Source organism: Gossypium raimondii, chromosome 9 (assembly GCF_025698545.1).
Source record: "Gossypium raimondii isolate GPD5lz chromosome 9, ASM2569854v1, whole genome shotgun sequence".
Taxonomy (NCBI): Eukaryota; Viridiplantae; Streptophyta; class Magnoliopsida; order Malvales; family Malvaceae; genus Gossypium; species Gossypium raimondii.
Window position 1 is genome coordinate 6,869,762 of NC_068573.1, and position 15,669 is coordinate 6,885,430.

Below are 15,669 nucleotides of genomic sequence, written 5' to 3' on the forward strand. Positions count from 1 at the left end.
ACTATTAGTTTAATACAAAATACAACTAAATTCAAATAATTACAAACATTAAAAACAACATTTAATAGTTACTGAGTCTTATACGAGCTTACAGAAGCTCAAAAACCAACCCGAGAATGAATAGGGATCAAAATGTGAGGGTTTCAACTTGCAGGATTGACGTTGCGATGTAAGGGTGTCTCTCGTTTCAACGTGAGAATCTGTTTAGCCTCGTCGTGATGATTGGGTTCCTCGTCACAACGTGACAAATTGTCCGACCTCATCCCAGTGAAAACTTTACGACGTGCGATGTCACTCATTGTTTTTGCAAAAAAAAAATTCAAAACCTGCCATTTCATACCAACCAATGCCAACAACAATACAACCTAAAAAATGACCAAATAAACTGTTTTTATGCAATTGTAACATGTCCAAACATATCTATAACACCTTCTAGAACATCAATTCTATAGCCTTGACTAATATACATAACATCATACATTACATATTAATAAACTATAGACATTATAACTTGACTATGCTTATTTTACCTATACATATCACAAACATATACATATTATACCCAAAATGACTTTACCTACCAACACCATTAGTTAACATCTTTTGCAAAACAAAACCCTTATAAGACACACTAGGTACATGCCAAGCCTAACTAGAGTAAGAGGCACAAACTCTATAGAGTCAAAAATCTTGACATGATGCTGAAATGGGTGCCAAGAACATGGATTTGAACCTATCCTGCACACGAGAAATAAAATTGTGTGATGGGTATATCACTTAGTAATATTCCTATAAGTCTGAAACATAATAAAGAGATGGTATAATTCCCAATACATAGAATCGTCATCTAAAAATTTGGTTATTTATAACTTCAGCATGAAACATTATTCTATATACATTTCTAATTCGTAAAATCTCAAACCATGTTACCCTTCAGTCAATATTCCAAGTTCACGTGCTCATGTTTAACTTACTTTAGTCTGTCATCCCAGATTTGCCTGGAAACGATGACCTGCCACACCGGATTGCTCAACGACGATGGCCTACAATCTCGGATTGGCCAACAATGATGGTTTATAGTTATAGAACTATCATCCTGGATTGCTCGGCAACAATGACCTGCCACCCCCGATTGCTCGACGACGATGGCTTACCATCCCAAATTGCTTGGAAACTATGGTTTATCGATATAGTACTGTCAACTCGAATTACCCGGTAACAATGGCTTATCAATTCAAATCTATCATTTGTCCTTTCCTTCATTTCATATGAATCAATTTATAATTCATAAAACAGTATCCATCGGTTAACAAATGCTTCAATAAGCTTCAACTAATTTCTCATACAGATTATTGATTTCGAATTATGACTATAATTTTTACTTTATTCACTTTAGTCATTGTATCAACATTTAACCTCAATATAATTAAATTTATCCTCGATTATTCATTAAGACAATCTACGATGTAAAGTAACACAAAGATGCAAGATTTAAATAAGCATTAGACTATAGAAATACTTACTTAAAACTCCAAGCTATTCAAATAATATTAATTTTAGACATGATATTGTGAAGTAAAATATGTATTCAAATAATGTTCAAATTAGTTAATATTATGATATTTTAGTAAAAATATAAAAATACTTTATTATAACTCATTAATAATATTTTAATATATGCAATATAAATTTTAAATATTTGTAGGTAAATAATATTATTTATTTATAAAATTTAATTTGAATATATAATCTATATTTTAAATTTGATTAAAATATAACCCTTATAAATTTAGATATATAATGTTATATATTTAAAATAAATTTTAATAAAAATAATTATATACCTAATATAAATAATATATTAAATATATTAAATTATGAGTAAAGGTTAAAAATATCATGATGGCTCCAAAAGTACTTTATTGATTTTATTTTTGGATTAAAAAAACACATTTTCCAGCCAATTTAATTACAGTACAAAACGCACCGTTTTAGTCCTTTCATCTCGTTCTCAAAAAATTCAAAATGTGGGGTCCACGTTCCCTAACGAGCAACGACCCAATCTATTATTACGCGCCTTGGCAGATAGCTCTTTTTCCTTTTCCTTTTTTCGTAATTCAAATTCAAAGCTAAGGTCAATACCGTCCTATTGGATTCCCTTTCAATTAACTTCTTTCAGCCCCGTAAAACGCCCGCCCAAACGAGCAATCTCAAATCTGGGAACTACGAAGGGCCTCAGCTCTCAAATCGCGATGGGAGATTTAGATGTAAGTTACGAAACTACACTTTCATTCAGATTTTCTTTTTCTTTTCTTCTGTTATTCTACTTTTCTTTTTGTTTTTTGAAATGTGATTTTGTTGTTTTTGTTTTGGTGTAGAAAATGGCTGCATTGAAGGCGGCGTATGCAGAGGTAATACTGAACACGGCAAAGGAAGCAGCGGCGAGAGTGATAATTTCGGAGAAAAGAGCGGCGTTGTTTCAGCAGCAACTGGATTGTTCCAACAAGGAGTCGCTTCGTTTGCTTCTTCGGTTGAAACACATGATCGACGACAAGGTACATTTAGAAAGAATAGAGAATGAAATCAAAACAATTAGCTTTGGAAAAGAACTTTGAATTCCTTTAATTACATAGTTTTAGCCCACAAAAACATTTATAATATTACTCCACTTTTTGAAAAAAAAGCTTATCCTCAAGCTCGAACTTGAGATAATTTTGGCGAAAAGCATCTTCTTCAAGAATAATTGGCATGTGTCCTGTGTTTACACATCCATCAATCATCATTGTAATTGAATCATAGGCAATTATATTAGATTAACCGACGACTATCATACCATTACTCCTCACTATAGTTGGGAAAATAGTTCCGAACTCAAAAGTTGGCTCGTATTAGATTCGAGTTTGAATATGAAAAATTAGAAAAAGAAATATTGAGTCCAAAAGAGTCTGAGCCCAAAAAATCTTAATTCGTAATATATCTAAAATTAAGAAAATTCGAAGTCGAAAAAATTAAAGTTCAAAAAAATCCAAACTTAAACTGATCTAAGTTAAAAGGAAATCTAATCCAAATCCATCTCAACCCGCCTATTTGCCATCTCTATTTCTCATTACTAATAGTTGAAACCAATAGTGTCACGGACCTTCAACTTTTTTCTCATTTATGAGCACCATCAAATAAATCTTTTCAAAATCTTCACCAGCATTCACAATTTTAAAATACAACTTAACTAAGCTTTCTCCAGTAACAACTCATAAACCAAGCATGTACTTAATAATAAAAAATTGCACATCTTTAACAATAAAAAACCTAACAATTGAGTTTCTATCAGCTGTTCACTATATCATCCATCAAATTTAAACTCATTAAACTTTTCAGGTATAGAGTTTGAGCATTTTTTGAACGGTTTAGAAAAGGACAAATTATTGTATGAGTTTAGAAGAGGTTGAGGTAAGAGGTATTCATTAGTCGGGTTGAATCCGATTTTTAAAAAAAAATCTCACTTGAGCTCAATTTGGCTAAATGACTTATTTTACTATTTAAAAACTAATGAATATTATTTTTATTTAAATTTAATTATAATATATATAAATATTAATATAAAATTATTTTTATTATATTTAAATGATAAAATGAGTTAAGCTGGGTTAATAAGCTTTGATGGAAGAGGTTACCATGATTTGATTTTGTTTAATTAGAAAATCTAACTTCGTATCTAGCATTAAGTTACTAACTAGTATACAAGCAATCGTTTTATTCTTTCCTTCATGCATTTGATTCAACATTTGAGTTTTGGTTTCAGCAATAGTTTATCAAAATGTTGCAATGTACGATGAAACATTTGTTCTATCTTTGTGAGCATATCGCATATGCTCACCCTTTTAGAATATTTTTGTTCGCCATTATGCCGACCATTGTTTTGTCATTGTTGAGTTGGCTTTTATGTCGAATTCCTATGTTCGTGAGTCTTGATTGAGTCACGAGCCATGAATGGGATCGTTTGCTGTTTATTGATCCATACGTCCATTTTAAGAACCATTCTTATTACATAAATTACTTTAAAAAAAATTTTATACTGAATTTTAGTTTGATTAATATCAATATTATTATTAATGCAAGAAAATATGGATAGTATAAAAAAAAACTATGAATAGTTTTTTTGAGTTTGTTTGAGTTAAGAAAAAGGGTTATGTATAAAGAAAAGGTTATGAATAATTAAGAAAAAGGCTCGGGAGCTACCTAGACTATTGAGCTTGTTTAAGTATCTAAACTATTTTTTGATTGATCTGATCCGAATATCTAAACTTTGATTTTGTTACTGAAGTTGGTACTTGGAGAAACTATTCTATGGATTCTTCCCACCATATTATTCATGGTTCCTTTCCAATTATTTAATGACATTTCAGTAATTTTTTCATGTCATTAGCACATAATTTTGGTTTTTATTTATTTATTTTGAACCCTAAACGTCGAACCCTGACTTTAAACTTTGAATCTTGAACCTTAAACCTCGAATCTTGACTCTTAAACCTCAAACTCAAACTCGAATCTCAAACCCAAATCCTAAACCTTGAACTTGGGGTTTGAGCTTAGAGTTTGAGGTTCAGGATTCAAGACTTGGATTCGAGGTTCGGGTTTGCTGTTCAAGTTCGAAGTAAAAAAAATTATCAAAATTATGTGTTAATAACAAGAAATTGCTGAAATATCATTAAATAATTAGGAAAGAGCCATGAATAATATAGTAGAAGGATTAATAAAATAATTTCTCCTAATTCAAACAAATCTAATAGTTTACTACTTTCTATTCAATTAAGCTTTAAAAAAGCCAAAAAAAAAATACAAACCTTAATTGGAGTAATGGTCTTTCCTAAGTTGGGCCCAGAAAGCAATCATAATAGCTTTTCTCCCTTTTTGTTTATTTCTAATTTGTTTTGTCAATAAATATAGCAGTCTCAAATTCTTCCTCACAGACAATTGAAGCAGAGACAACATCCTTGAACCAAAAGAGAAAGATTGATGAGCTAGAAGCGCAGCTGCATGAAGCAGAGGATATTATAACAGATCTCAGAGTGGAATTAAATTGTCTACGGGATAAGCTTAAAATAGCAAAGAAAACTCAAGAGAAGCCTTTAAGTGGAGAAATCATTAGTGGGGATGCAACAGCTTCTTTAAAATATCCAATAACTAAGCCCACTGTACAATCTCCGTTGAATTCAGGATATGTGACTGTTGCAGAATCTGACATGAGGGACAATGTATTCAATCATGGATATCTTCATAGATGCTGCAATGCTACAAAGCAAACTGGTCAACCTAATGTGTCTCATGTTGAGAGTTATTATCATCATAGCTCTGACTTGACCACCATAGCTATGGCAAGCAAGAAGCAAGTGCTGTATACACAGAAAACTTGTGCTCCTCAAAGAAACTTGGAGATGAAACATACAATCAATGGAAATGTTAAACCATATGAAGATTCTCACACTGTATCCTCCATCAGGGTTGGTAATGTTGATCGAACAGAAAGCTATACAAAATCAGAAGAATTCCAGCATAAAAGCAGCAGTCATGAAGATGTTATGACCGTCTATAATGGAAAAGTGAACATATACAATCAGCTCACTGAGCCTTATCAGTCTTCATCAGTTCCTAGCTCTTCTGCAGTCTGCTTTAATGTAGATTCAAATGAAAGTGACTTGAAAACAGGTGAAACCGAGATCAAGATGAAGCCGTTGACCCGTTTGGGTCCTGGATCAACACTTATTAAATGTAAAGTGGATCCTGCATCAAACGCAACTGATGAGTCTTCGGCTATGGTGGATAGAACCAACGACAGCATCCACATCAGGAAGCGCAAGAAGGAATCCCTTGGGAACACAGATGAAAAGACTTGTAAAGGGAGAAGTTTAAAAAGGAGGTCTGGGGCTGGGGCTGGGGCTGGGGAGAAAGAGAACAGTTTACAAGAAATTACCAAGTCTAAATTGGTTAATGAATGTTCTAAGGAGAGTCGACGACTGGCTCAGGTTGCTCACCAGGTTGGTTCCCTTTTCTCCATCTAACTCTCTTATTCATTGTGTTGCTGCTGTGATTTATGTTAATTGGAGTTATGCATAAGTGTTGGATACATGGTTTAATTTTATTCAAGTTTCTTTATGTATTTTTGCGGTTTTCTGAAAGATTATATTCTTATATATATCCATATTTAAATATACATAGAATATAAATACTTAAATAATGCAAACTCCAAATAACCTATACTATAATTTCATAAGCGTTACTTTCAAAAGTGTTAAATGGCTTTGAGACTGTGTCAAAGAATTCCATATGCTATTATACAGCCCTGATGATCACCTTTCACTTATTTGGTGCAGCTCATTTCTTTATCGGGCAAAAGATGGTAATTGGTGGATTAGTTTAACATTAATCTAACCAAACAAAGGAATGTTTGAAACGGTAGGTGTTTCTTGAGGAATTCCTTTTCAATGAAAGGTGAGTAAATGCTTGATATATTATATTCCATAGTTTGTCTATTTGGCCAAAACTTTTATTCATACTTGATTTGTTTCTTTAGATTTCTCAAATACTATTTGAAATCTGAATTTTTGTTTTGAGTTTGTTGTGTAGTCAATTAAATTAGATAAAATAGGACCCCAAATATGTGAGCTTTTGTTTAATCTTTTAACATTAGTATACAATAATTTGAAAAAGATGTTTATAGATATAAAATTATATTGTTAAATAGCTTTTTAAGAGTTAAGTCATAAAATGAGATAAATACTAAAATATACATGAACTTTGATATAATTTGTAACGTTATAAATCAATTTTAATTTGGTACATTTGTATATATCAAATTTTAATTTTTGTTTTATTTTCACATTTTGCTAACCCCATTATTTATGTTGACACCATTTTTTTGGATGAAAACGGGGTCGACTTGGGTTTTGAAAAATGAAACGGGAGTCGCCACCAATCCTTTTTATGAGGTGTGATTGGATCACCTCTAAAAGTGGTTGTTTTTAATAAACGGTTTGACTTTATTAAAACAACAAGTTTGGTCCACGAAATTGAAAAAACAGTTGGAGTCGATTCACATACGAGGAAGGATTAGCACCCTCGATACGCCCGAAATTGGTACCCAGTTGGTTACTTAATGTCTCGATGTCGAAAATTAAGAACTTTGAAGAATTTTAAAAATACGATCCTTATTTTGAAAAAAAAGAAAACTTATAAAAATCGAGCTGCTCATTAAGACTTTTTCATTTCAGAAAGAGAAAATGTCACACCCAATGCGTTAGGGTACGATATCTTACCTCTTCCGAAATGAGCAAATCTAAACTCGCATTAAAAAGTTTTTTTTTTTTAAAAAAATGTTTGATTGTTTAAGTCATATGAAAAAATTGTGACCCAATACGTTAGGGTACAATTTCTTCAAATGTTAAACATTGAATATTGCATTTATTTTGAAAAATCCTTGTCTCGAGAAATCAACGTATCGTGTCCAATACATTAGGACACGACGTATTGAATTCTCAATAACGAGTTTTATTTATGTCCTTTTTTTATAAAAAGAATAACCTCGATGATCTAGATCCAACGAAGAAAATCGAAACCCAATACGTTAGGGCTCGATTCTTTCGAAGATCTCAAATATCGATTGTTACTTTTATTTTGAAATTTTTTGTCGTTTTTTTTTGATAAATTCGAGTAATAAGAATGTAAAATAACAATAATGATGATAATGCAAGTAATACAAGCAAATTTAGAAAAGATAAATAAATAAGATGGCAAATACATAATAAAAGAAATCATCAAATAAAAGTAAATAAACAAATAAAAATTAAAGCACTTAAGTAAAAGATAATAATAATGAGCATGTAAATAAATAAATAAATTAACACCACATGAAACAATAATAATGAATAATATTATAATATATATATATGTATGTATGAAATAAAAAAATAGACATAAAAAGCTATATTTTAAATTGCAAGGATTGTATATAAGTAGATATATGTATTTATGAAAATAAAATATAGATATATAGATATGTATATAAGTTGTAAAACATGTAAATATATATATATATATATATATATATATATATATAAAAGTATATATGAGTTCTAAAAGGTAATGTATGTATATCATAAAAATATTTGCATGTATATATATATATATACCGAAAATTTAAATAAAATACATATAAACAAATAGGTAATAATAATAATAATAATAATAATAATAATAATAATAATAATAAAAAGATACTACAAAGGACTTAAATTAAAGTAAAAATAAAATACTGGGTGAATTCGAAATAAATAAAAATAGAAAGGACTAGATTGCAATACGCGCCAAAAAGAGGGGGACCAAGACTGCGAATAAACCAGAGCCCCCAAAACGCAGCGCTGCAGTGGGCTAAATCGAAACAAAAGTAAAATTGCAGGGCCAAATTAAAAAAAGAAAATAACGAAAAAAGATCAAATTGTAATGCGCTGCAAACTCAGAGGGACTGCTTGCGCAAATAACCCAAAAACTAAAGACACGCGGATCCTCCCCCTGGGTCGGGTCACCGCGCGGGTCAGGGGTGGCTCAAACGGCGCCGTTTCGAAATGGTTATTTAAACCAAAAATATTTTTTTAACTTCATTTTCGGTCTCAACTAAAAAAAACAAAGCAAAATCCTCTCCCCCCCTTTTAATAAATCCAGAAACTGGCCATTGTCCCCGTCGATGAACGGCCGTACAGAGGTCGATGCTCCGTCACGGGCGGTGGTCGGAGCGAGAAAAAAGGGTTTTTAAACCCTGTTCTCGATCCCCACTCTAAGACCCGATCCTTCAGACCCAACAAGCCGAAAAAGGAGGGACCTTTCGTCCCTTTTTCGATCCGATTCGAACACCGACAGGCTTTCGAGACCGGTAAGTATCCTTTTTTCTTTTCTCTTCCGTTTCGCTTATAGTTTAAAAGAATAGTAAAAACAACAACGACAACAATAAACAGAGAATAAAAAGATAATATACAGGAACAGAAAAAAAAATTTTTGAATCAACCTTTTTGTTCTTTTTTGATCTGTTTTTTTTATTTCGAATGTTGTAAAAAAAGGGGAGAAGAAAAATAGAGAGATGGGGCTCGGCTTTTATAACCGATCTACTCCTATTTTCTATTATCTAGCTGCTTGCGTGTTCTCTTCTTTTTGCAGGCATTTAATGGGCGACGGTGGATGGGACAGAGGCGGTGACAGACACGCGGCGGTGGCGGCAGAAGACCTAAGGTCTGAACCAGGCAGCACTTGGGAGACCAACAGTCTGAAGCAGGGGCGGCGCTTAGGGTTTCAGAAACTAAAACCCTAGGCCGACTTTGGTTTCTAGGTCTATTGGGCCTAGTATTGGGCTCCGGGTTTGGGCTTGCAGTAGTTGGGTTAGGTTTATTGGGTAGTGAATGGTTTGTTTTTTTTTGTAAATGGGCGAGGCGAAAAATGGGTCAGACAGCGCCCTCTTTGCTCGTTGTCGTGTAACGATAACAGAGCAAAGACTAAGAAAGGCCCATTTTGCCCGGCCTCGCCGATTCTTGACTTGTTCTGGTGCTTCTCTTCTTCAAGTAGCTTCATTCCAGTCCACTGTGCCTTGTTGCTTCGATTCATTCCACTGCAACTTCGGGAAGATCTGATTTGTAGCTTTAATCTTCTTCGCAGCAACTTCACGGGAACAAAAATTTACGTTTTCAGTCTGTTCCACTGCAACATCAGGGAGATAAGACCCGACACGATCTCCTCTACTGTAACTTCAGAGAGATAAGATCCTTTATTTTAATCCACTCCACTGTAATCTCAGGGAGATAGGATTACTAGCTTCAATCTACTCCGCTGTAATCTCAGGTAAATAAGATCTGCAATTCTTCGGTTTGCTCCACTGTAATCTCAGGGAGATAAGACCTGATACGATCCACTCTACTGTAACTTCAGAGAGATAAAATCCTTTAATCTGCTCCACTGTAATCTCAAGGAGATAGGATTACTATCTTTGATCTCGCTCATTGTAAGCTCGTGGAGATCGATCGCAATTCTTTGATCGCTCCACTGTAATCTCAGGGAGATAAGACCTGATGCGATCCACTCTACTGTAACTTCAGAGAGATAAGATCCTTTAATCCGCTCCACTGTAATCTCAAGGAGATAGGATTACTATCTTTGATCTGCTCCGCTGTAATCTCAGGGAGATTAGATCTGCAATTCTTCGGTCTGCTCCACTGTAATCTCAGAGAGATAAGACTTGTATTTCTTCGGTCTGCTCCACTGTAATCTCAGGGAGATAAGACCTGTATAATGAACCTAATTATGCCTAATGATTAGGATGACATGATCAAAATGAAACAAATGCTCCTAACTAGACATGTGTGAATGGTGTTTGCATGAATGCAGAATTTTATTTTTCGTGAATGATCTCGCTTAGGTTATCATTACTTGAAGTTTATTAAGTCTTTGTGACTGATGTGTTACAACACCTTCTTGCTTGACGAACTTTTCTAAAGGAACATTTAGCCAAGTTGTACCCCACTGTGAACGTCAAAGTTCAACCCACTAGGACATAAAATTTGCACCATCAATCTCCCACTGTAACCCAAGGGTAGAAAGATACGGCTTTTTTTTCAATCTTCTCCTATCGCAATTCAAGGATACAGAGTGTAAAGCTCTTTGGTCCTTTACCTCATTCCCAAGGTGTCATACCAAATGCTCATGCATAAAATGAGGAATTTCTTCTCCGAAGAAACCTCTTCTTATTGCCTGGTGGTTATTACTTGCTTGTTCATCGAAGCCTTGTCACCTAACACGACATTTGTCATTTTGTTTTATCCACGTTTGGACAACAAAGTTTAAAAGGATAGTCCTGATTTAGACTTTTTCCTTTTAGACACTTCAAATTTTGTGTGTTCTAAACAACGGTCCTGTTTCAGGTTCCTTCATTATTTAGAAATTTCTAGAGTAATATGCAAAGCTCTTTTTGCTTGAACATTCAGTCCATTAATCGTTATTCCAAATGTTTTCGAAAATAGATTATCACAATGGACAAACAAAATGTTATTGAGAACAAATCTCGAAATGAATGAGTTAACAAATTTTCCTAAGATAAGATGAAAAATAAACAAAATGAAATTTTATTGGGGAGCAAAGCTTGAAATGAATACATCAATCAAGACAACAAATTTTGCCAAGATTCAAAATATAAGATAACAACAGGTGCCCCAGATATCGCAGCACGAGCTTCCCTGCATAAGTTTTTTTCTTTTTTTTTAAGACCATTTAATATGTGTTTAGGGAATCTACAGTATTTTGTCGATACCTCAAGATGTCGCCTACCCTTTCTTGTGATTCAAGTATAGCGAGACCATCACATGCCCCAGATTTTTGATCAAAATTTGAGTTGTTCCGTTCACCTCATGCCTCATCAAAATTTGAGCCGCCTTTTTCAGGTTTTCAACTCAAATCCCCTTTGGTCTCAAGGCGCCTTTTACGGGTTTTCACCTTGGCCTCTCCTTTTTTCTTTTTCTTCTTTTTTTTTAAGTGAAATATTTCTTGACTGAGTCTGAGTTCACAGGGTTTGGCAGGCTTTTACCATCCATTTCGCTTAAGATTAAAGCTTCTCCTGAAAAGGTATTTTTTACCACATATGGACCTTCCCAATTTGGCATCCATTTTCCTCTAAAATCTTTTTTAGAGGAAGAATCTTTTTCAACACCAAGTCCCCCTCGTAAAATTCTCTAGGACGAACTTTTTTGTTATAGGCTCGTATCATTCGTTTTTGATACATCTGACCATGACGAATAGCTTTTAACCTCCTTTCTTCTACCAAGTTCAGCTGGTCATATCGAGATTGAATCTATTCAGCCTCATCCAACTTTAGTTCAGCTAATACTCGGAGAGAAGAAATTTCAACTTCTATGGGTAAAACTGCCTCCATCCCATAGACTAAAGAAAACGGCGTTGCCCCCGTAGAGGTCCTAACAGAGGTACGATATGCTAGAAGGGCAAAAGGTAGTTTCTCGTGCTAGTCTTTGTAGGTTTCAGTCATTTTCCCTACAATTTTCTTGATATTTTTGTTAGCTGCTTCCACAGCACCATTCATTTTTGGACGGTACGGTGATGAATTGTGGTGTCTGATCTTGAACTGACTACAAACTTCCGCTATTGAGTTGTTGTTCAAGTTCAGTGCATTATCGGATATGATCCTTTCAGGCATCCCGTATCGACATATGATCTCTTTTTTCAGAAACTTGCTAACTGCTGACTTCATAACATTTGCATACGAAGCAGCCTCTACCCATTTAGTGAAGTAATCAATAACCACAAAGATAAAACGATGCCCATTAGAAGCCTTCGGAGATATTGGCCCGATAACATCCATTCCCCACATGGAGAAAGGCCATGGAGAAACCATAACATGAAGAGGTGACGGTGGTGCGTGCATTTTGTCACCATAAATTTGACATTTATGGCATTTTTTGGCATAATTAATGCAATCCCCTTCCATGGTGGACCAATAGTACCCAAATCTCATAATTTGTCTGGCCATCGTGAAGCCATTGGCATGCGTTCCACAGATACCTTCATGCATTTCTTCCAAAATTTCCTTAGCTTCGACAGCGTCCACACATCTCAACAATACTTGATCTTTTCCTCTTTTATACAAGATATCTCCGTCCAGGACATAATCAATGGCTAATCTCCTTAATGTCTTCTTATCATTTTCCGTCGCATGGTCAGGGTACTCACGACTCTTCATGTATCGCAATATGTCATGGTACCAGGGGTGATCATTCTTTTCTCCTTCATTGTCAATGTTGCAACAATGGGCTGGAGCCTCATAAATGCTGATCTGGATAGGCTTCATATCCTCTAGCCTGTTCACTTTAAACATAGAAGCTAGGGTAGCCAAAGCATCTGCCATCTGGTTCTCATCTCGTGGGAGATAACTAAAGGTGACACTATCAAATTCCTCAATCAATTTCATAACCAATTTTCGATAGCGGACTAACTTGGGGTCTCTTGTTTCCCATTCCCCTTTGAGCTGGTAAATTACTAATGCAGAGTCCCCGTATATCTCTAGCACCTTAATTTTCCGCTCTATGGCTGCTCGGATGCCCATAATGCAAGCTTCATACTCAGCCATATTATTTGTACAATCAAAATCCAATTTGCTAGTGAAAGGTTAATGATCTCCACTAGGAGACACGAGTAACGCCCCAATTCCATTGCCTATAGCATTTGAAGCTCCATCAAAATTCAGCTTCCAAGGACCATCTTCTTGAAAGTCTTTTTCTGTAGTTGCAACATACATCAAATCTTCATTTGGGAAATCGAAGTTCAATGTCTCATAATCTTCTAGAGCTCTACTTGCCAGGAAGTCCGCTATTACACTCCCTTTGATTGCCTTCTGGTTCACATAAACTATGTCAAATTCAGATAGGAGAATTTGCCATCGGGCCATTCTTCCATTTAGAGCGGTTGATTCCATCAAGTATTTCAGAGGGTCCAATTTAGAAATTAACCAGGTTGTATGGTACAACATGTACTGTGTCAGTCTCTGAGTTGTCCAGATCAGGGCACAACATAACTTCTCGATTGGCGAATATCTTGTTTCACATTCGGTGAACTTCTTGCTGAGATAGTAGATTGCTCTTTCTTTTCGTCCTGTCTCATCATGTTGACCAAGCACGCATCCCATGGAATTTTTAAATACTGCCAAATACAGTATGAGCGGTTTGTCTGGGCAAGGTGGCATCAGCACTGGGGCGTTGGACAAGTAATGTTTGACTTTTTCAAAAGTTTTTTGGCACTCCTCATCCCATACACCTGGATTATGTTTCTTAAGGAGACGGAATATGGGGTCACATTTCTCGGTTAATTGTGAAATAAACCGAGCGATGTAGTTCAGTCTTCCTAGAAAACCTCGAACCTCTTTTTGAGTACGCGGTGGAGGTAATTCTTGTATTGCTCTTACTTTGTCAGGATCAATCTCGATTCCTCTCTCACTGACCACGAACCCAAGCAATTTTCCTGATCTGACCCCAAATGTGCATTTCGCTGGATTTAGCTTTAGTTGAAACTTTCTCAACCTCACAAATAATTTCTTAAGGACCTGCACATGTTCTTCTGTTTTAGATTTCGCAATCATGTCATCAACGTAGACTTCTAACTCCTTATGCATCATATCATGAAACAGTGTTACCATGGCCCTCTGATACGTTGCCCCTGTATTTTTCAACCCAAATGGCATCACTTTATAGCAAAAGGTTCCCCATAGGGTTATGAATGTAGTTTTCTTCATATCCTCAGGATGCATCTTAATTTGGTTATATCCAGAGAAACCATCCATGAAAGAAAACAGTGAATGCCCCGCTGTGTTGTCTACCAAGGTGTCGATGTGCGGCAAGGGAAAATTATCTTTTGGGCTAGCCTTATTTAAATCTCTATAATCTATACACATTCGTACTTTCTCATCTTTCTTAGGGACAGGAACGATATTGGCCACCCACTCGGAGTATCTGACCACTTGCAGGAATCCAGCGTCGAATTGCTTTTTCACCTCCTCTTTTATTTTTAATACAACATCAGGCCTCATTCTTCGGAGTTTCTGCTGAACTGGTTTACAATCTTCCTTTATAGGAAGTCGGTGAACTACAATGTCAGTACTTAGCCCCGGCATATCTTGATATGACCATGCGAAGACATCTTTGAATTCTCGAAGCAACTCAATGAGGTCTTGTTTTACTTCTTCAGCTATGCATGTGCCAATCTTCACCACCTTTCCCTCTTCTAGGGTCACCGTCTCTACTATCTCCTTGTAAGGTAGGATTTGTTTCTCTTCCTGCTCTACCATCCTCAACAAGTCCGGAGATAAGTTGCAACCTATGTTATCTTCGAAATCTTGAGATTCCTCTAAACACATATCTCGATCAAAAGGATTTCCTAAGTCTATAGTAGAGTCACTCATGTCATTAATATCTTGGGACCTGTTATAAGTACCGAAAAATGTACAGGGAATGTATAAATTTAAGGATTCTTATTTAATATGGTCATGAATGAATGAAAGAATGATCTAGAATAAAGGCATCCAAGATGACTATTCATGCGAAAGAATGAAAAGAATTTTAAAAGAATATATACTCAAAATGCAGAAATATATTTCATTGAAATCACAATGTTCAAATATAAGCCCCTCTCATTTCACAAAAAGTTTTATTTTCTCTAGGCTTAGAACAATTAGTATGTTTTGAATATTACTCTGAAAAAGCTCTAAAAACTTTAGGCATTTCTTCTGCAGTCCAATTGTTTAAAACACTCCCAGGTTCAATGGGATAGATGCCTGATGTACTTCATTCTTCAGATTTTTCTTCAAATATGGCATTGATGTTCAAGTTTCCTAACATTTCCTCTGTGGTTTTCTTTCTTGGAGTCCTAAGTCCAGAATACATGGTTCCTCCCGATACAAAGGTCTTGGATATGTGGGGGAAAGCCATCGGTTCCCAATCAACTTCTTTTCCATTCAAACGCGCCTTCCTTCTCTCTTGTCTTTTCTCCAACTCTTTTCTTCTTTGCTTAGCATTTGGTTTAAATCCTAAACCAAAACGATCTCGTTTGTCCTTCACCACCGGTGCCTCTATCCTTCCTTGA

The 15,669-nt window shown here is 35.1% G+C and overlaps 1 protein-coding gene and 1 pseudogene across 1 annotated transcript; one reads left to right on the forward strand and one right to left on the reverse strand.

Moving 5' to 3' along the window:
* Nucleotides 1–2,124: 2,124 nt before the first annotated feature.
* On the forward strand, nt 2,125–6,659 carry LOC105798277 (uncharacterized). The gene is made up of 4 exons (XM_012628283.2): nt 2,125–2,267; nt 2,379–2,555; nt 4,968–6,032; nt 6,369–6,659. Exons 1-4 carry the CDS (start codon nt 2,253–2,255, stop codon nt 6,396–6,398), a joined length of 1,287 nt encoding a protein of 428 aa, XP_012483737.1. The 5' UTR covers nt 2,125–2,252; the 3' UTR covers nt 6,399–6,659.
* A 4,896-nt stretch (nt 6,660–11,555) lies between these two features.
* On the reverse strand, nt 11,556–14,989 carry LOC105797429 (uncharacterized; annotated as a pseudogene).
* Nucleotides 14,990–15,669: the final 680 nt, after the last annotated feature.